At 36.9% G+C, this 23518-nt stretch overlaps 3 protein-coding genes across 16 annotated transcripts in view; 1 reads left to right on the top strand and 2 right to left on the bottom strand.

Annotated features, from left to right (window-relative positions):
- The window catches only part of LOC127860137 (uncharacterized), a 355128-nt gene that overhangs the window by 152366 nt on the left and 179244 nt on the right, over positions 1–23518 (bottom strand). The gene's annotated exons all lie outside the window — the stretch shown is intronic.
- Positions 1–23518, bottom strand: part of LOC127860164 (protein CDV3 homolog) — a 337157-nt gene that overhangs the window by 84067 nt on the left and 229572 nt on the right. The gene's annotated exons all lie outside the window — the stretch shown is intronic.
- The window catches only part of LOC127860141 (uncharacterized), an 85240-nt gene that overhangs the window by 31747 nt on the left and 29975 nt on the right, over positions 1–23518 (top strand). For all 9 annotated transcript variants that reach the window (XM_052398002.1, XM_052398008.1, XM_052398003.1 and 6 more), the window contains 6 exons: positions 5886–6240; positions 6433–6549; positions 19491–19569; positions 20909–20947; positions 21333–21423; positions 23303–23413. In XM_052398002.1, the coding sequence (XP_052253962.1) occupies positions 5886–6240; positions 6433–6549; positions 19491–19569; positions 20909–20947; positions 21333–21423; positions 23303–23413 (792 nt within the window). The remainder of the gene's footprint in view (positions 1–5885; positions 6241–6432; positions 6550–19490; positions 19570–20908; positions 20948–21332; positions 21424–23302; positions 23414–23518) is intronic.

A 23518-nucleotide genomic window follows, 5' to 3' on the forward strand; every position in this document is an offset into this window, starting at 1 on the left:
GCTCTTATCGACAATTATTGGCAACACTTTCATGCTTCAGTGCACATTAACCTCAAGTCTTGCTGTCAACACTGATTACCAGATTATGCTTCTTTATTACTCTGGTTGTTTTAATAAAAGTTTAATTATTATGACGGTCAGTCTTCCCTGAAAATTTGAAATCCACAAAATAATGTGTCCACGAATTAGTTGTTTTTTTATTAAACCACGAAATTTCATACTGACAAATTTCTATACGTTTACAGTATTTGATGGCAATCAGGGAAACCTGCTCCATTTCATGATCTGTTTTCATAGCTATATTGAATTTCCAAACTCTGTTTGCAACACCTTGCTATGAAGCACTAAAAGTACCCACGATTGAACAGATAGTAAAACAATCAGTATGCTTAGTGTGAGGTATAATGTGAAGGTGCATATAAGACAATGACATGCACTATATGTATATGTTATAATTTTATATCATAGTATAATGTATTCATTCAGACAAAACAATTTGCCTAGACCCCTATTTATGCCAATCCAGTCATCAATCTTGTGTGGCAGCAACTCTGATACATTATTTAACAAAACTGCAGATTAATAACAGTAAACACCTTTTTTTATTTCAAAGGTGATTTTTTTTTAATTACGTCAAGTTGCCAGCACCTATCTGTCCACTGTTATCTCTTCATCATTATATTCGTCTGAGGTGTGAATATTTTAAATCGTCTGCTTCGTTCAGAACAAGAAGTTTAACTGCAATCAGACGCCTATCTCTCTTAAAAGAAATATTAAATGGATCAATTCATCTTCGCGAATCAATTGTTATCTTGTGTTTGTTTTTGTCTTGCTTTTTAAAATTGGATTTAAATAAGATTGCTTTACCAATTTGTTTTAATTGAATAATATAAGCTCACCTTAGTACAGCTTTCTCATGAGTAAGTTATTTTTGTCAGTAGGCAAATGCTGTCAGTCAACAAATGACCGAAGCTGTGTTAAAAAATTTATGCAAATTGTGCAGACATGCATCTGGAATGATACTTTAAACATGTGTTCAACATTTGTGAATTGTGTTGTGCGCTTACATTTCGTGCATTAAATCAATATGATTAGCCAAATAATATGGCGCAACAGCTTTGTATCAGTTTGCATTGTATGGCATTATTAACATCATGAACATCTGCTTGACTTAAAACGTTTACCCCGAAATGTTAACTTAATGATTTCCATATTGCTTGAATTTATTTTGATTGTCAAAACAAAAACGACTTTCAGTGGTCCAAAGTTGTATTGCAGATATTTGTTTGAAACAATCAGGTGTCATTTTTGTCTTAATGTACCAAATATTGTTACAAAAGACAAACTACTTATTAAATTGAAATTGGCAAACAAGCATTGCGTTTGATCCGTGCAGCATGAGCAAAACATTATAATTCTGAACGTTTGTGATCAACTTTGGTTTGTCGTGCATCGTAAACATTTACCCTGTGGAAACTAAAGGCCATATTTATTGCTCACTTTTCATGACACATCTCAAAATTATTTCAATAACATCAAGGCCGAGTTCAAAATTTGGTCACGTGGGTTTAAATACTTGGTTAAATTGAAAGCAACACGTGAAGGGTCTAGCAGTCATAATTTATGTCCGATCGTCATGTAATGTGCTCAGAACATGTGTTATGATATTTCGAAAACGTTTCCAGTCTGTCAAAAACATAGCCAACAGGGAACGGCTGTGTTTTCGTTATATGGCTACAGTGAATTCATAAACAATCTAGATGTCCAATCCCCATGAGAGATACCCAGAACATAGTTCTCATGATTTTTGGCTCAGTTCAAAAATGGTTCCGGTAAACAGGACCGCCTGTTGGCAGAGCAATTTCCATTATATGACTAAAATGAAACGTTGTGAACATTCTGAAAGTCAAAATTTGTGTTCACTCTTCATGAAACTTGTTCAAAACATTTGTTATAATGTTTTCTTGGTCGATATGGAAAACTGTTCCAGTCAGTTAAAAAACATGGCCTCAAAGATTGCGATGTTATCGCATTGCTGTTTATACATCTACAGCTACCGTAAAACTTTTGAACACTAGAACCACCATTTTTTAGCAAGGCTGTTTTCGGAGAAAACCCGAGCTATTGTCATAGCCAGCTCGTCGTCCGCCGTAGGCATCGTGCTAAAATCCTTAACATTGGCCATAACTTTTTAAATATTGAAGATAGCACCTTGATATTTGGCATGCATGTGTATCTCATGGAGCTGCACATTTTGAGTGGTAAAGTAAAATTTCAAGGTGAACATCATCCTTCAAAGTCTAGGGTCGAAAAAAACAAAGTCAAGGGAAGTAATAAGCTTTAAATGGACAAAGTTATCTGACCTGCCCACGTATATATTTTTGTTAAATAAATCAAAGCGGCGCAGTAGGCAGCATTGTGTTTCTGACAAACACATTGTGGTAAAAGGTCAAGGTCATCCTTTACGGTCTATGGTAAAAAATCCAGATTTAAGGGAAGTTATAAGCTTTAAAAAGGGAGAAAATAATTCAATATTGAACAGTTTATATATTTGGCATGCATGTGTATCTCATGGAGCTGCACATTTTGAGTGGTGAATCTACAGTCACAGTATTGTGGCTTTAAATTATTTGCTACTAAAAAAAGAGATTTGTTACAGAAAATTATTTTCAAGGGAAGTAATTTATATAATTATAAATCTCATATTATATATTTCCTTACCAAGAATTGAAGTTCTTTTCACAGTTACTGTACAGATTTATTATTTTGATTATTTATAACCCAAATGATTGATTTGTTTTTTTAATGATACATGTATAATTATAATTTCTTTGATGTTCATTACATACTTGTTAACTTATGTCCATAGATACATGATCAACTCTGGTTATGATCTCTTTTAAACCACAGGCCTTGGTTGTCAGTGATGTCTGACATGGTCATAATTGACTGTGAGACCCTCCCCACCCCCCCCCCCACCCCCACCCCCGGTTGGATTGGACAAAATTCAAGGGAAGTAATAACCTTCAAAGGGAGATGATTTCTATACCTGCCAAATGATAAATAGAAATTTTATTTCAATTCAGCGCAGTAGGGGGCATTGTGTTTCTGACAAACACATCTCTTGTAAACATTGTAACAAAAAGAAGTCATTTTATGATTTAATTTTTCGTTCAGCAATATGGCTCAAATTTTAAATAATGTCTGCACAACAAAAGTAACAGGTGTCTAGATAATGTTCTGAAACTATTAACTAAGCAATACAAAGAATAAATAGCTTACATATGGTAGGAATAATTGTGGTAAAAGGGAAATTCTCAAAATGAGCAATATCTCTTTATCCCATAATTTTTAGAATGCACTGTAACTCCAATATAGCGCGGTCAATGGGGTCCAAGCCGTGAAACAGTGTTATAACGGATCCGCGTTATAAGTTTTGAGCTCATTTACTGCAGGGCGCTATAAAAAAAACAGGTATAGAATAGCCTATAATACACGTCATGTATATTGCCATGCTGTGTTGACGCAAATACATGCATATAAACCGAATCGTATCGATAAAAGTATACATACCGCTTTTCGAATGTGCACATTTATCCGATAATCCAATAAAATTGCAACATCACTTAAAAAATAATAATCTTGAACATTAATGACGATATATGTTTAAGAAATTTGTAAACACAACCGTACGCATATATACTTTTTGTAGTCTGCAAAAACCTCATAAAATCGTTGTTGTTTGGGAATAAGTCGAAGGGTCTTTCCAAATACACAACTTCATAAAACTTGGTCAAAAGATTTTTCTTAATTATATCTCCAATGAGTTTGAAAATGGTTATAGTTGCTTGAAAAACATGGCTGCCATGGGGCAGGGCATTGTTCCTTATATGGATATAGTAAAACTTGTTAACAGGCTTTAAGTCACATTTATTTTCCAATTTTCAGGAAACTTGGTTAGAACATTAATTTTGTTCTATTGATATCTTGGATGAGTTCGAAAATGGTTCTAGAAAAACATGGCCAGGAGGCGGGGCATTTTTCCTTATATGGCTATAGTAAAACCTTGTCAACACTCTAGAGTCCACTTTTATTGTCAGATCTTCATGAAACTTGGTCAGAAAGTTTGTCTCAATGATATCTTCGACAAGTACGAAAATGGTTCCTGTTCTGCTTGAAAAACATGGCCGCAATCGAGCCGGGCATTTTTCCTTATATGGTTATATATTACTATAGTAAAACCTTGTTAACACTGTAGAGGCCACATTTATTGTCCGATCATAATGAAACTTTGTTAGAAGATTTGTCCAAATGATATATTTGACAAGTTCGAAAATGGTTATGGTTGGTTGAAAACCAGGGCTGCCAGGGGGCGGGGCATTTTTCCTTATATAGCTGTAGTAAAAACTTGTTAACAATCTAAATGTCACATTTACTGTCTTCATAACACATGGTCATAACATTTGTTTAATGATATCTTTGATCAGTTTTAAAAAAGTTCCGGTCTGTTGAAAAACATGGTCACAAGGGGTTGGGGAATTTATCCTTTATAGTGTTTTTCGCTGGAGGGCAAAGGGGCATGGAGCAGTACATTCACAAAGGGCATATAATATATAGCTATAGTAAAGCCTTGTTAGCACTCTTTAAGTTACATTTATAGTTTACTCTTCATGAAACTTGGCAGAACATTTGTTCTAATTATATATTGGGGCTGCACAGAACAGGTCACTTCCTTTGTATATCATGTGAGCGACTTTGGGCCTTTCAGGCCCTCTTGTAGACTAATTTTTGGTAAAAATAGTTTTCTTTAGATAACTGTATGCTGTGATATGTTAGTTTTCACTGTTGTGTTGTTTATTCCATTTCATTTTTGAAATTATCATTCTGTCAATAAATGTGAGTCATTGACGTGATGTTTCGGTCCTAGGAATCCCAGTCCTGTCCTGCAATTTTTTTTATGTCCAGAGGACGAAATGTCCTGTGGACTTTAAATACTTTTAGGGATGTCTGCTATAGCTCTTTATTGTCCCCTACCGGTTTCACCGGAGGGGACTTACAGTTTGCGCTCTGTCCATCAGTCTGTCAGTCAGTCACACTTTTCTGGATCCTGCGATAACTTTAAAAGTTCTTAATATTTTTTCATGAAACTTGAAACATGGATAGATGGCAATATGGACATTATACACATCATTTTATTTTGTTCCTACTACCTACGTCAAAAGTCCTGGTTGCTGTGGCAACAAATAGACTAGAAATACTGCTGGAAAATGGTGGTTTTCTGGATCCTGCGATAACTTTGAAAGTTCTTCATATTTTTTCATGAAACTTAAAACATGGATAAATGGCAATATGAACATTATGCACGTCTTTTTATTTTTTTCCTACGTCGAAAATTCTCGTTGCTATGGCAACAAATATATGTTTTTTAAATCTGACAATGGTGAAGCCGGTAGGGGACATATATTGCTTGGCAATAGTCTTGTTTTTAATAGGGGTTGTCCGCTCTATAATTTTATTATGCATTTCAACAAAACACAATAACAATGTCACACATTTTAAAGAATACAAGAAGGTTTATTCATGTTAAAGAACCACATTTCTGCCTTTAAGGTCATACTGATAAAATGAAGATTCCTAAACTACCAACTCGAAGACATGTTTAATACATTTCTTATAATTGTTATCATGTGTCATACATTTCAGATTGCTGTCTATATAATAAGTGTTGAGTGGTCATCTTAAGTGAAAACAGTTTTCACTATAAAAAAGTGTATTCTGAAATGTTCCTTTATGTACGAATCATTCAAAAGACAAGGAAAATACTAAGTTTCCTTATTGGAGTAGTTTAGTATTATATGACTATTAAAGAGATTGCTTTTTTTCAGACAATGAACCCGCCAAACTTCCTATCTTTGCAATGTGTCAACAAAGAACTGCTGTTGTCATGGCAGCCTCCGTTAAACGAAAAAGGTGGACCTCAAGATGTCAGCAGTTACATTGTGTTTGCGTCCCCCTTGTTTGTGTCGCATAGGGACACAATCATCTGGCAAAAACTTTATGAAGTACAGGGAACACATAACTATGTTACTGTTCCCAAAAACTACTGGAACACCACATGGGCTCACGTGATTGGGGTGGTTGCCGTGAATGGGCTGCACCAATCTGCTATGGCCAAAGTGATACTGCCGTTTCATGGAGATGACAGACTGCGCAAAAATGAGGACACTTTCCAATGTCATGGTATTTTTTATTTCAATTAAGTCTCCTCTAAGCAAAATTCAAGTTTATTCTGAAAGTATTGTCCCTGACTGCACAAGCTAATCTGCGTGACACTTTACGCACATGCATTAAACCCAGTTTTCTCAAAGCGCGACTCATTTATATTTCATTCAAATTGTGCAATAATTATTTTTTATGTATTTTTATGCTAAGTTCCAGTGAAGAAAAACTTGCGCCTGGAAGAGGTTACAGGACACTGTATGGTTGAAGAGGATTACTACAACACACTGAGTTACATTTTTTGTGCCATACCAATAGATGTTACAATGAGTAAGTCACAATATTGTTAAAAGTCCAAAATTGTACAGGCTCAACATTAACGGTAGTTTGAAACACAGGAACAACTGAGTTTAAGGTCTGGACAAGGTTTACAGAACTGACAAGCAAGAGATATATATATATATATATATATATATGTCTGTCTTCGTCAGCAGAAACCTGTACAAATGTGGTCCACATTATTTTAAGCTACGCATGATTGAAGCGTAACATTATAAAAATGGAAATAATATTACAAGAATATTATCAAAAACCTATTGAAAGCTTGATATATATACCTAAATCTAATTTTCTACACTACACAAATGTAGATGTATATCTTTTATACACTACACAAATGTAGGTGTATATTACGCTGATCGTACCTGAAAATAAAAATTAATAATGCCATTACAATTTCCACGGTAATCAAAACTTTAATTACGAGATTACTTTTATACAAATAAATATTTTGTTGTTGTTGTACAAAAGTAAAATTGGTTTGCAATTATTACGATACAAAGATAAAGCAGCTCCGTACATAAAATGAAAACACCGATGAAATTTGACACATTAACTGCACATCATCTGCTTAACAACCAAGTCAGACATGTCTGGATTTATATCGCGCCCCAGATATATCGCGATCTTTGGACCATGTCAATCGCGATATAATGGAACTGTAGTGTATATGCATATTTTCATAGAATAAAATGCCCCTGAGCTCTGATCGACAATGTACGCTTAATTTTTGTACCCCCACACACGAAGTTTAGGGGGGTATATAGGAGTGAGCTTGTCTGTTGGTCGGTAGGTCGGTCGGTCTACCTGTCAGTCAGTCGGTCCGTATTAAGTGTCCGCTCTCTAATTCCAGTTGTTTCCATCCGATCTTCATCAAACTTGGTCAGATGTTGTATCTAGATGATGTCTCGGTCAAGTTCGAATATGGGTCATGCCAGGTCAAAAACTAGGTCACGGGGTCACTTAGTGCGTTTTAAACATTGAGCATGGTGTCCGCTTTCTAATTCAAGTAGTTTTCATCCGAGCTTCATTAAACTTGGTCAGAAGTTGTATCTAGATGATGTCTAGGTCAAGTTCGAACATGGGTCATGGCAGGTCAAAAACTAGGTCACGGGATCACTAAGTGCATTTTAAACATTGAGCATGGTGTCCGCTCTCTAATTCAAGTAGTTTTCATCCGATCTTCACCACACATGGTCAGAAGTTGTATCTAGATGGTGTCTAGGTCAAGTTTGAATATGGGTCATGCCCGGTCAAAAACTAGTTCATGGGGTCACTTGGTGCGTTTTAAACATTCAGCATGTTGTCCGCTCTCTAATTCAAGTACATGTAGTTTTCATCCGATCTTCACCACACTTGGTCAGGAGTTGTATCTAGATGATGTGTAGGTCAAGTTTAAACATGGGCCATGCCGGGTCAAAAACTAGGTCACGGATTCACTTAGTGCGTTTTAAACATTAAGCATGGTGTCCGCTGTTTTTTGTGAAGACAACATGCAAAGTATTCTGTGTCAATGCGGCATGTGGGGGTATTCGTCACGTCTGTGACAAAGCTCTAGTTATATTGGTTGGATGCAAATGTTGCTTTGTTGAAAGTGACCTCGGCTAAAAATGGCGTGTTTTAATTACGCATGGCCATTGTTTTCCTTTTGTTTGTGTGTTACTTTGAAAGAATAAATTGTCAATTAATCATGACAATCATTTCTGCAATGGAAGGATCTTAGTTTAAATCATTTAAGATTTCTATAAACTTAACACTCATTAATTTGGGTAAACAAGTGTCCTATTAAGAGACCATTTACAACTAAAGTGTTAACCTGAAAGTAAAATACTTTGCTGAGAAAATTTTGTTGTTTATTATATGGTGGGCTAATTTGAATTGTAAATATGTCTCAAGAAGGTTATGCCAGCACTATCCCTAATGAAATCTCCCAAGGCCAAGATCTTATGTGTATTGAAGATCTGGACTTGATTGACCAACTTTAAGGAGGGAGAGGGAGGGAGGGAGGTAGGGAGAGATGGAGACTTTCTTATGTAAGCTAGTTAGTTTCCTCAAATAGTTGCAGTCTGCTGATCAGGGACTACACTTTTCAAAAAGCAAAAAAGCAAGTTAATGCGGAAATGGTCGTCCCCAATAAGCCTGCATGGCTCATATATAAATTCAGACCAGAAATATATTATTCAGGCCATGTGAAATTTAATGGCAAGCCCTGATTGATTTGACACTAGCATTCATGCATGAAAACCAGTACATTTACAATGACTTTGAGGTTGTACATAACAATTATTAACATAAAAACACACACATATTAAGAGAAATCAAGACATCAAATTTAGAACAAACTAAGGATGCGATATACAAGTCTGTCTGTTTGTCTGTCTGCCCATCCTTCATTCCATTTCCCGACGCATTTCTCAAAATTTATTGATGATGCAGTGTCTCGAAAAATGTCTAACTTAATTGTATTGCGGTTAATTTGTCAAATTTCCCCAATGTTTTCATTTTATATACGGCGCTGCTACATATTTGTATATTAATAAGTGCAAACCAATTCTACAATACGTATCTGTATTTATCATAAAAACCAAAATGTAAATTATATTTTTGATTTTCATGTACGATCACTCGCAAATCAGCTAAAAAGAAGAATTCTTGTTGTTAAAAGCGTATAAAATATAATTGTGCATAGATTCGAATTTACCCTTACAGGGGTGTGATTTTTCCGCGGATCTGCGGATCGGGTTGTCCCGGATGTCACTTCTGAGATTTGGGTAAATTCGTTTTAAAAAATGTGGGGGAGAGGGGCTACCACCAACTCCGCGGACGTATTTCGTAAGCGGCCCGAAATATCCGCGGCCCGCGAAATCTCTCCGCATTTTACACTGGTAGATTCTGCCTAAGCATTTTTAAAACGAGCCATATAATTGGCTGTCGTTTCCCAATCTTCCAATTAAAATCGTGTTATTAAAATGCGCTTTGTGATTTGTTTGCAAATGGCGCCGTTGTGAAGAGAAAATTAAGATTATTGAAATAACAAATAGCAATCGAATAAACGACTGACATCACCTAGTCTGATATGAAGAATGAAATGTGTTTGTCAAAAAAAAAGACTACTTTTTAGATACAAGCAACACATATTTTGTTAAGAAATGTGCACACTGAATTTGTGTCACGGAAACCAGTGTTTGCAAATTGGAGTTTAGTCTACTCGCGAAGTAAAACAATTTAAAAGAGTATCGTTCGAACATGGAAATAGACAAACATGATTTGATTTTTATATGTCTGTGGGTCTGTGTATAATCAGATTCATATGCATATTCTGCTTTATTATGTTTGTCACGCTGTTCAGTTAACTGAAATAGCTTTGAACTGAGTGAAGATGTGAAATGCAAGATATTGAAAGGTAAACAAATTAAATATATTAATTTAACTAAGTTAATACATCATAAACACCAGAAGAACACTCAAGTGTGTTTGTTTATATTTAGTTAACTGTAATTCAATACATTGAAAAACTGCTGATATTGATCACAATAAATACTTACTTTATAACTGTTTACTTTGCATCCTTAGTATGTTAAATGTGAAGTTTAACAGGTTTTTATAAAGAAATATTGTTATGAAGTTCAAAAAGTTGTTTAGTTTAATGTCTGTTTTTATGTTTGTCATTGCGTTATGCGTGCCATTCGCGTAGTCAAAATCAGTCAACAGAATTTTCCTCCCCTCTGACTTTGTCTCAATCACACCCCTGCCTTATAAATAGTCCTAATGAAGGAACTGAAACAGCGTAACAGTAACGATACAGCATGTTTGAATTATATTTTATTAAGAGGAAATGTCAATGCCACATAATTAGCGAGATACCGCGGTACTTTAGTTGAAATTTACAACAACAAAAAAAAGGAAAATAAATTATCTCAATGTTGTACCGGCTACAAAATGTTTATTTACAAATAAATACACCCACGCCAATTTTCCCGCGCTTTTTATGAGGACAAAGAAATTCATGACCAGTACCGAAATTTAACGATTTATATACCAGTAAACTGCCATTATTAGCTCATCTATTTTTTTTTTTTTAAATTATGAGCTATTGTCATCACCTTGGCGTCGGCATGGGCGTTGGCGTCCGGTTAAGTTTTGCGTTTAGGTCCACTTTTCTCAGAAAGTATCAATGCTATTGCATTCAAACTTGGTACACTTACTTACTATCATGAGGGGACTGGGCAGGCAAAGTTAGATAACTCTGGCGTGCATTTTGACAGAATTATGTGCCCTTTTTATACTTAGAAAATTGAAAATTTGGTAAAGTTTTGTGTTTAGGTCCACTTTATTCCTACAGTATCAAAGCTATTGCTTTTATACTTGCAACACTTATTAAATATCATAAGGGGAATGTGCAAGCAAAGTTTTGTAACTCTGACTGGCATTTGGACGGAATTATGGGCCCTTTATACTTAAAAAATTGAACATTTGGTTAAGTTTTGTGTTTTGGTCCACTTTACCCCTAAAGTATCATAGATATTGCTTTCATACTTGGAACACTTGCAAACTATCATAAGGGTACAGTAAAAGGACAAGTTGCATAACTCTGGTTGTCATTTTTACGGAATTATGGCCCTTTTTTGACTTAGTAACTTTGAATATATGGTTAAATTTTGTGTTTCGATCCACTTTACTTCTCAAGTATCAAGGCTATTGCTTTCAAACTTCAAATACTTTCATGCTATCATGAGGTTACTGTACCTGGCAAGTTGAATTTTACCTTGACCTTTGAATGACTTTGATTCTCAAGGTCTAATTATTAAATTTTGCTAAAATTGCCATAACTTCTTTATTTATGATTAGATTTGATTGATACTTTGACAAAACTACTCTTACCTGACATACCACAATAGATTTCACCCAAACCATCCCCCGTGCCCCCCCTCTCCCCCCCCCCCTATTTTTTTTTTTTTTTAAGATCATTTCACAAATGACCACCACACCCTCACACTATACCCCCAACCACCCCACCCACCCATTTTTTTTTAAACAGTTTAAAAACACAAATATTTATTTTTATTATTTTATTTTTGAAATACCGTCCATCGCACCCAAGAATCCCCCACCCCCTCCACCCCCCTCCATTTTTATGTCCCCCACTATAGTAGTGGGGGACATATTGTTTTTGCCTTGTCTGTTGGTCTGTACGTTGGTCTGTACGTTGGTCTGTTTGCGCCAATTTTAACATTTTGCAATAACTTTTGCTATATTGAAGATGGCAACTTCATATTTGGCATGCATGTGTATCTCATGAAGCTGCACATTTTGAGTGGTGAAAGGTCAAGGTCATCCTTCAAGGTCAGAGGTCAAATATATGTGACCAAAATCGCTCATTTTATGAATACTTTTGCAATATTGAAGATAACAACTTTATATTAGGCATGCATGTGTATCTCATGGAGCTGCACATTTTGAGTGGTGAAAGGTCAAGGTCAAGGTCATCCTTCAAGGTCAGAGGTCAAATATATGTGGCTCAAATCGCTTATTTTATAAATACTTTTGCAATATTGAAGATAGCAACTTGATATTTGGCATGCATGTGCATCTCATGGAGCTGCACAATTTGAGTGGTGAAAGGTCAAGGTCATCCTTCAAGGTCAGAGGTCAAATATATGTGGCCCAAATCGCTTATTTTATGAATACTTTTGCAATATTGAAGATAGCAACTTGATATTTGGCATGCATGTGTATCTCATGGAGCTGCACATTTTGAGCGGTGAAAGGTCAAGGTCATCCTTCACAAGGTCAAGGTCATCCTTCAAGGTCAAACATCATATAGGGGGACATTGTGTTTCACAAACACATCTTGTTTTGTTTTTTTTTTGCATTTTTTTTTCTCATTTTTAACCAGGTTTTCCGAAGGAAAAAACTGGTTATTAGATTGGCGAATGCGGGCGGGCTGGCTGGCGGGCTGGCTGGCTGGCGGGCTGGCGGAATAAGCTTGTCCGGGCCATAACTATGTCCTTCATTGTCAGATTTTAAAATCATTTGGCACATTTGTTCACCATCATTGGACGGTGTGTCGCGCGAAATAATTACGTCGATATCTCCAAGGTCAAGGTCACACTTTGAGTTCAAAGGTCAAAAATGGCCATAAATGAGCTTGTCCGAGCCATAACTATGTCGTTCATCGTCAGATTTTAAAATCATTTGGCACATTTGTTCACCATCATTGGACGGTGTGTCGCGCGAAATAATTACGTCGATATCTCCAAGGTCAAGGTCACACTTTGAGTTCAAAGGTCAAAAATGGCCATAAATGAGCTTGTCCTGGCCATAACTATGTCATTCATTGTGAGATTTAAAAATCATTTGGCACATTTGTTCACCATCATGGGACGGTGTGTCCCACGAAAGAATCACGTCAATATCTCCAATGTCAAGGTCGCCACGACTAAAATAGATTAAAAAAAAAAAAAAAATTACAAAGGGGGTTAATTTTTTTTGGTCATTTCAAAAGTTCAGTTTGAGTTTTCTCCCTTTATCAGATTTTTTTTTCACAATGAAAACCTGGTTTTGTGACAATTTTGTCCCTTGTTGGAAGATAATGTAATAAATGTCCACACCCCCACACTATACACCCCTCTTCACTCCACCCCTCCCTCCTTTGTGATTGAAATTGAGAGTCCTTTCACCTTTAAAAAGAAAATAGATGAGCAATCTGCACTGGCAAGGTGGTGCTCTTGTTACCTTTGCAATGACACTAATTGGTTATTTCTTAAGTGTTAAAAACAACCCCTGCCGTGAGTAAACAACACTGTCACTTATCAACTGTTTTTCACGCTTCACTGCGTGCCATAGTAAGCCGCGAAATATAGGGTGTTAATACTAGCTAGAATCGTTTTTTTGCTTAAGTTAGGGAATTCTCGGATTAAACATGTCATTAAGTGATCATGCTTGTCGGATTTTTGGGAGCCATAGCCAAAGCGCGATATATTGGACAGCGCAATATACCGGTCCGCGATATATGGGCGTTGCAGTGTACTTTCTGTTGTTATGAATATTGACAAAAATGATCATTGTCTGGAAATATCTTGAACTGTTAAGCACCAAATAATTTTGATGTGATAACTGCAAGAGCATTATTTTAATCTTTGGAAGCAGACATGTCCAGACAGAAAGCCAGACAATCTTGCATTTCATTGGACAGGCTTTCACCATGTCCGACAATAACAGTTTTCGTAATTTTTTTTATGCCCCCTTGATGGGACAGTCCATCCGTCTGTCTGTCTGTCTGTCTGTCTGTCTGTCTTTCCATCACACTTTGCGTTAAGGTTTCGAAAAATGCTCATAACTTCTATGTCACTTCAGATGTAACCTTCATCTTTGGTATGCATGTGTATATGGACAAGGCCTTTCCATACGCACACAAATTTGGACCCCTTTGACCTTGACCTTGAACTTAGGGTTTGCGTTAAGGTTTCGAAATCTGCGTTTAGGTTTTGAAAAATGCTCATAACTTCTATGTCGCTTCAGATGTAACTTTCATATTTGGTATGCATGTGTATATGGACAAGACCTTTCCATAAATTTCACACAAATTTGGACCCCTTTGACCTTGACCTTGAACTTAGAGTCCTTGTTTTGGTTTCAAAATCTGCGTTTAGGTTTTGAAAAATGCTCATAACTTCTATGATGCTTCAGATGTAACCTTCATATTTGGTATGCTTGTTTATGTGGACAAGGCTTTCCATACGCACACAAATTTGGACCCCTTTAACCTTGACCTTGAACTAAGGTTAAGGTTTCAAATCTGTGTTTAGGTTTTGAAAAATGCTCATAACTTCTATGTCGCTTCAGATGTAACCTTCATATTTATGCCCCCCTTCGAAGAAGAGGGGGTATATTGCTTTGCTCATGTCGGTCGGTCGGTCTATCTTTCGGTCCGTCCACCAGGTGGTTGTCAGACGATAACTCAAGAAGGCTTGTGCCTAGGATCATGAAACTTCATAGGTACATTGATCATGACTAGCAGATGACCCCTATTGATTTTGAGGTCACTAGGTCAAAGGTCAAGGTCACGGTGACTCGAAATAGTAAAATGGTTTTTTTAATGTTAATTTTAGAATGCATACGCCGCCAACAGGGCACACTCTGAACAATATTACTGAAGCAACTGGTCTGTAATCCTAAATCTATAATTATCAGTCCAATGAAACATCATCCTTTTAGTAAAATACAGTGGATCAGTAAAAATATTATCAGAATATGAGATTTTTTGTATATTTTGTATATTAAATATTGTTAACCAGGTTTTCCGAAGGAAAAAACTGGTTATTAGATTGGCGAATGCGGGCGGGCTGGCTGGCTGGCTGGCGGGCGGGCGGAACAAGCTTGTCCGGGCCATAACTATGTCGTTCATTGTCAGATTTTAAAATCATTTGGCACATTTGTTTACCATCATTGGACGGTGTGTCGCGCGAAATAATTACGTCGATATCTCCAAGGTCAAGGTCACACTTTGAGTTCAAAGGTCAAAAATGGCCATAAATGAGCTTGTCCGAGCCATAACTATGTCGTTCATTGTCAGATTTTAAAATCATTTGGCACATTTGTTCACCATCATTGGACGGTGTGTCGCGCGAAATAATTACGTCGATATCTCCAAGGTCAAGGTCACACTTTGAGTTCAAAGGTAAAAAATGGCCATAAATGTCCCTTGAGATATAACCTTCATATTTGGTATGCATGTGTATATGGACAAGGCCTTTCCATACGCACAACAATTTTGACCCCTGTGACCTTGACCTTGAAGTAGGGGTCTGCGTTTAGGTTTCAAAATCTGCGTTTAGGTTTAGAAAAATGCTCTTAACTTCTATGTCCCTTGAGATATAACCTTCATATTTGGTATGCATGTGTATATGGACAACGCCTTTCCATACGCACACAAATTTTGACCGTCCGTCCGTCCGTCCGTGTGTCCGTCCGAAAACTTTAACGTTGCTCATAAATTTTGCAATATTGAAGATAGCAACTTGATATTTGCCATGCATGTGTATCTTATGAAGCTGCACATTTTTAGTGGTGAAAGGTCAAGGTCATCCTTCATGGTCAAAGGTAAAAAAAAAATAAATCATGTGCATATCTCCAATGTCAAGGTCGCCACAACTAAAAATAGATTTATTTTAAAACAAACTTACAAAGGGGGTTAATTTTCTTTGTTCATTTCAAAAGTTCAGTTTGAGTTGTCTCCCTTTATCAGATTTTTTTTCACAATGAAAACCTGGTTTTGTGACAATTTTGTCCCTTGTGTTAATGTTTAATTTTGTTGATTAATATAAATATAAGCAGGACAGGGGAGGTAATACACTACAGGGGAAACAAATGCAATAAGTTTAAATTTATTGTTACAGATTTGCCTCCCTTGTAATATATTTAAATTTTACCAAATGTAAGGCTTACTGCATTTTTGTAATGCATACTACTACTACTACTACTACTACTACTACTACTACTACTACTACTGCTACTACTGCTGCTGCTGCTGCTGCTGCTGCTGCTACAACCACTACTTCTGCTTCTACTACTACTACTACTACTACTACTACTACTACTACTTCTACTACTACTACTACTACTTCAACTGCTACTACTACTACTACTACTACTAATAATAATACTACTACTCGTCTACTACTACTTCTACTACTACTACTACTACTACTACTACTACTACTACTACTACTACTTCTACTACTACTACTACTACTTCTACTACTGCTCTACTACTACTACTACTACTACTTCTACTACTACTACTACTACTTCTACTACTACTACTACTACTACTACTACTACTACTACTACTACTACTACTACTACTACTACTACTACTACTACTACTATTTCTTCTGCTACCACCACCACCAACACCACCACCACCACCCACATTGACAAAAAACGTATTCAGTGACAAAAAACGTATTCACACAATGGCTGCTACTACAACTTATAGCCCATATAGGGGGGCATGCATGTTTTACAAACAGCCCTTGTTTGTATATGCATGTGTATATGGACAAGGCATTTCCATACGCACACAAATTGTGACCCCTTTGACCTTGACCTTGAACTTAGGGTTTGCGTTTAGGTTTCGAAAAATGCTCATAACTTCTATCAAAGTGTTTTTCGGGGTCATATGTCATCCTATGCCTATGGAGACAGCTCTTGTTTCTTAATGCTTGCACATATTTACAAACATTATCTTATTTATGGGGGTATCAGTCTATCTAAATGACTCATGATCAAGGGTGAGTTTCATTCCAGCCCATTGTTTTTGGACGAAGTTATGGGTCTTGGAATTGGGATTTTTATTTAAAGTAGTCCTTTTCCTGAATTGTTTACGAAATGGCTTTGATAATTATATTTACTTTATTATACCCCCATTACCAAATGGTAATGGGGGCTATATAGGAGTTACTTTGTCGGTCGGTCTGTCGGTCTGTCCAGAAATTTCATCCTATCTTCACCAAACTTGGTCACAAGTTGTATCTAGATGATGTATAGGTCAAGTTTGAATAAATTCATGCCGGGTCAAAAACTAGATCACGGGGTCACTAAGTGTGTTTTAAACCGAAAGTTTTTCCGGACCATAACTATGTCATTTATCGTTAGATTTTATAATACATTGGTACATTTGTTCACCATCATGGGACGGTGTGTCGTGTGAAAAAAGTACTTTGATATCTCCAAGGTCAAGGTCACTCTTGGAGTTCAAAGGTCAAATGCTTGTCAGGGCCATAACTTTATCATTTATTGTGAGATTTTAAGATAATTTGGCAAATTTGTTTACAATCATTGGACGGTGTGTCGCGCGAAAGAGTTACATCAATATCTCCAAGGTCAAGGTCACACTTTGAGTTCAAAGATCAAAAATGGCCATAAATGAGATTGTCTGGGCAATAACTATGTTGTTAATTGTGAGATTTTTAAATCATTTGGCACATTTGTTCACCATCATTGGACGGTGTGTTGCACAAAAGAATTACGTTGATATCTCTAAGGTCAAGGTCACACTTTAAGTTCAAAGGTCAAAAATGGCCATAAATGAACTTGTCCGGGCCATAACTATGTTGTTCATTGTGAGATTTTAAAATCATTGGCACATTCGTTCATCATCATTGGCCGGTGTATCGCGCGAAAGAATTACGTCAATATCTCCAAGGTCAAGGTCACACTTCGAGTTCATAGGTCAAAAATGGCCATAAATGAGCTTGTCCGGGTTATCAGGGCTTAACACTTAGGCACGTCCGAACGACATTCACTGCCCGTACCTTGGTCCGGGCTAGCCAATGTCCCAGGAACATGCCCGACCGGTCGTGTGTATTTTGGGCGGGATTATATGTTCTATATCAATTAACTGCGTTTTAAATAAGCTTTTCAAAGATGCAAAAATATTAATACAGTACGATCAGATGACAATTAAATCCCAGAGTGAGTTCGGAGACAACAAACGGATCGTATCTCGAAATAGATTCGGAACCCCCTGATTGCAATCAAAAAGAGGCCGACAATTCAGAAAATCCCCGGCGGTTTTCCTGGTAAAACACGTCAGTACCTATTTTAAAAAGGAATGCCGCTAGACACGGTTTTTGATTGGTTTCCTGGAAGTGACCCGAAATTTTAAAATGGTTTCCGGATGATAACTCAAGAACGCTTACACCTTGGATCATGACTCGCAGATGACCCCTATTGATGTTCAGGTCACTAGGTCAAAGGTCAAGGTTGCTGTGACTGGAAACAGAAAAATGGTTTCCAGAATGCCCCCCTGCGAAGAAGAGATGGTATATTGTTTTGCACATGTCGGTCTGTCCATAGATCTGTCCGCCAGATGGTTTCCGGATGATATCTCAAGAACGCTTAAGCCTAGGATCATGAAACTTCATAGGTACATTGATCATGACTGGCAGATGACCCATATCGATTTTCAGGTCACTAGGTCAAAGGTCAAGGTCACAGTGACTCTAAATAGTAAAATGGTTTCCGGATGATAACTCAAGAATGCTAAGGGTAGGATCATGAAACTTCATAGGTACATTGATCATGACTGGCAGATGATCCCTATTGATTTTCAGGTCACTAGGTCAAAGGTCAAGGTCGCAGTGACTCGAATTAGTAAAATGGTTTCCGGATGATAACTCAAGAATGCTTACGCCTAGGATCATGAAACTTCATAGGTACATTGATCATGACTGGCAAATGACCCCTATTGATTTTCAGGTCCATAGGTCAAAGGTCAAGGTCACAGTTAATCGAAACAGTAAAATGGTTTCTGGATGATAACTCAAGAATGCTTACGCCTAGGATCATGAAACTTCATAAGTACATTGACCATGACTGGCAGATGACCCCTATTGATTTTCAAGTCACTAGGTCAAAGGTCAAGGTCACAGTGACTTGAAATAGGGAAATGGTTTCCGGATGATAACTCAAGAATGCTTACGCCTAGGATCATGAAACTTCATAGGAACATTGATCTTGACTGGTAGATGACCCCTATTGATTTTCAGGTCACTAGGTCAAAGGTCAAGGTCACAGTGACTCGAAACAGTAAAACGTTTTCCGGATGATAACTCAAGAATGCTTACACCTAGGATAGAAAACTTCATAGGTATATTGATAATGACTGGCAGATGACCCCTATCAATTGTCAGGTCACTAGGTCAAAGGTCAAGGTCGCAGTGACAAAAAATGTATTCACACAATGGCTGCCACTTCAACTGGCAGCCCATATGGGGGGCATGCATGTTTTACAAACAGCCCTTATATTGAAATATATGTATAATAAGTTGTTTCACATTTTATATAAATGCATAAATATTTGACAAAATCGTAAAGTCTCGCTTTAAGAGCTGACATATGCCTTATTGAGGGCTTCTTTTTTTCAGTGCAAAGCGGAACAATACCTTTGTGCAAAATGAAAATCAGTATCAGTCCAGCCCTGAGCAAGATGATTGAGACTTCAACGTAAGTGCACACTTCAGGTTATGTTCCATGTCAGCGTATGTGTGAAATGCAAATCACGTTAATCCGTTCCTGTTAATGAATGAAAAACAAAAGCTCTTGAAAGAAAAGTTCTTGAAAAACACATAATAAGATTAGTTTTGATTAAAATAGAAAAAAATTGTAAGTAGTAGAAACACATTTTCAAATGTGTATGGTCTGAACTAAAAAAAACATATTGAGGTGTACATCTTTAGTGTATTGAAAGTAAAAAATGTATTGAAAGTCAAAAACCTTGACTTTACTGGCGGCGTTCATTCTTAGAGGTGATTTTATATCTCTTTGAGTTCATCATAAAATGGTAGACTTAAATAAAAAGTTGTGTATTTTCCTAAGGTTGAAACATTTGTTTTGGTGTAAGAGATTACTAGTAGAAAGTGGACATGGGATGTTAGATATGTAATGCTGCTGTTTGTCATTGTTAACTTGTTTTTATGTCCCCCACTACTATTTATGTCCCCCACTTTAGTAGTAGTGGGGGACATATTGTTTTTGCCCTGTCTGTTGGTTGGTTGGTCTGTTTGCGCCAAATTTAACATTTTGCAATAACTTTTGCTATATTGAATATAGCAACTTGATATTTGGCATGCATGTGTATCTCATGGAGCTGCACATTTTAAGTGGTGAAAGGTCAAGGTCATCCTTCAAGGTCAGAGGTCAAATATATGTGGCCAAAATCGCTCATTTTATGAATAGATTTGCAATATTGAAGATAGCAACTTAATATTAGGCATGCATGTGTATCTCTCTCATGGAGCTGCACATTTTGAGTGGTGAAAGGTCAAGGTCATCCTTCAAGGTCAGAGGTCAAATTTATGTGGCCCAAATCGCTTATTTTATGAATACTTTTGAAATATTGAAGATAGCAACTTGATATTTGGCATGCATGTGTATCTCATGGAGCTGCACAATTTGAGTGGTGAAAGGTCAAGGTCATGATCTTCCTTCACGGTCAGCGGTCAAATATATGTGGCCCAAATCGCTTATTTTATGAATACTTTTGCAATATTGAAGATAGCAACTTGATATTTGGCATGCATGTGTATCTCATGGAGCTGCACATTTTGAGTGGTGAAAGGTCAAGGTCATCCTTCAAGGTCAAATATATGGGTCAAAATTGCTTATGTAATGTCACTTCTGCAATATTGAAGCTAGCAATTTTATAGTTGAAATGCATGTGTATCTCATGGAGCTTCACATTTTGAGTGGTGAAGGGTCAAGGTCAAGGTCATCCTTCAAGGTCAAACATCATATAGGGGGACATTATGTTTCACAAACGCATCTTGCTTATGTTTATTTTCAGGGACAGTAATGGAATAAGAAATGTGGAGCTACATCTTAGGTAAATTTTCTTATTGTTAATTGTTAAATTAATTATCATGTGAATATGGTAGACACCGTTTTCTTTGTCTTCGCGTAAAAGTCTACACGTGATGACAGGCTGCGAGTACTATTTACTGTTTGAGCAGGGAAATTGGGCAATAAAATAAGCCATAAAACAATGCCATTGTCTCCAGAAGCCCTCAACATTGATTACTACAAGTTTAATTAGATAGACTTGTCACATAACTGTCAAGTAATTGAATGACCTTGGGAATGCTGAGTGAGATTGCTGATTTTAATGACTGTAAATACATATAGACCAAATACTTATATGAAATATGGACAGAAATACTGTTATAACTTCACATATCATGCTTTTGATGGCATCTTAAATTATTTTGCAGGTTTTGTGAATATGACTTGCCTCTTGGACATTGTAAGGACCGTATCCCTGACTGCCTGGTGTTTGTAGGATCACAGAGAGTTCATATACAGGTAAGCATTTTTTATAAGACAATTACGCATGAAAAAGGTAATGTAATGATAGGGGGAGTTGTGCAGATGGCCTTAAATATTTATGGCAGCATAACTTGGTCCAGCATGGATAGGCTTTGTTTAAGTGATCTGCATGATAAGATGCTTGAAAATATGAAGTGTTTGTTTGAATCTGGGAAAATATTGGTCAAAAACTAGATCACTCATAATTAAGTTAATTAACACATAGCGCTTATTTTTGAAAGCTTTCAATCCATTTAAACATCTTAGCCAGTCTAAGCTGATAATGCTTTTTATGCCCCCCTTCGAAGAAGAGGGGGTATTTTGTTTTGCACATGTCGGTCAGTCCGTCGGTCCGTCCACCAGATGGTTTCCGGATGATAACTCAAGAACGCTTAGGCCTAGGATCATGAAACTTCATAGGTACATCGATCATGACTGGCAGATGACCCCTTGTGATTTTCAGGTCACTAGGTCAAAGGTCTAGGTCACAGTGACTTGAAATAGTAAAATGGTTTCTGGATGATTACTGAAGAATGCTTACGCCTAGGATCATGAAACTTCATAGGTACATTGATCATGACTCGCAGATGACCCCTATTGATTTTCAGGTCACTAGGTCAAAGGTCAAGGTCACAGTGACTCGAAACAGTAAAATGGTTTCCGGATGATAACTCAAGAATGCTTACACCTTGGATCATGAAACTTCATAGGTACATTGATCATGACTGGCAGATGACCCCTATTGATTTTCATGTCACTTAGTCAAAGGTCAAGGTCACAGTGACTCGAAACAGTAAAATGGTTTCTGGATGATAACTCAAAAATGCTTACGCCTAGGATCATGAAACTTAATAGGAACATTGATCATGACTGGCAGATGACTCATATTGATTTTCAGGTCACTAGGTCAAAGGTCAAGGTCACAGTGACTCGAAACAGTAAAATGATTTCCTGATGATAACTCAAGAATAATTAGGCCTAGGATCATGAAACTTCATAGGTACTTTGATCATGACTGGCAGATGACCCCTAATGATTTTCAGGTCGCTGGGTCAAAGGTCAAGGTCACAGTGATAAAAACGTTTTCACACAATGGCTGCCACTACAACTGACAGCCCATATGGGGGCATGCATGTTTTACAAACAGCCCTTGTTTGGCTTGAATATGATGATATGCAGATACATTCATTCTGAGATGAGCCTTTGTCTGGAAAAACTGGGCTATGTGTATGTGCATACAGTCTTCCCATATTAGCCTTTTCAGTCTTCACAGGCTTATCAGGGACGACATTTACCGCCTAACTAGATTTTGGTTTATAATATACTATTTTTAAACAAAGTTCTATTAAAATTGAAAGTGTCATCTCCGATTGGACTTCCCAGGCTAATCTGGGACATTAAGTTACATACATGAATTATGCCCAGTTTTCATAGTACACGGCTCATATGATGTTTTACATGTGATATTGACACTTTTTTCTTACGAAGAATTGGACAATGGTGAGAGTATAACTGGGGTAGTTTTGAGTGCCTATCTATCGCAATTTGCGACCATATATGATATTACAAGATTTTATTTTTATAATAGCACTTTGCCCATAATTATCCCCCGCAAAAGGAAGAGGGATATATAATTGGCGTTGTCGGTCCGTTCATCCATCACTATGTCCCTCTGTCCGTGATTCCGTCTGTCAGAAAATTTTGAAATTGGCGGGGATATCAATTCAATTTGCTTGTTAAGACTTATCATTTCATTTCGCTGTGAAAAGATTTTGAACTTTAAGTAGTTTTTCAACACTTCAGGTCTAATTAGATGCCTTCAATAGGGGCAGTGTTCTGTTTTTTATATCTGCTAATAAATATTGTGTGTTTGTAGGAGAATTACAAAGAATCTTCTGTGCACAGACCAGTTGACATCACCAAAGCCTGTGCTCTTGCCAAATATGACACCACACTGTCAGTGGAATTAAGTCCTCAAGAAACAAAGGTACAGATTGATGCTACAAGCATATATTTATGTCCTGTCAATTTAGATTTTCAGCACTTTTTATTCGCAAAACGCTTTGTGAGCTATTGGTATTGGCAACCTTTG

Source organism: Dreissena polymorpha, chromosome 15 (assembly GCF_020536995.1).
Source record: "Dreissena polymorpha isolate Duluth1 chromosome 15, UMN_Dpol_1.0, whole genome shotgun sequence".
NCBI classification, from domain to species: domain Eukaryota; kingdom Metazoa; phylum Mollusca; class Bivalvia; order Myida; family Dreissenidae; genus Dreissena; species Dreissena polymorpha.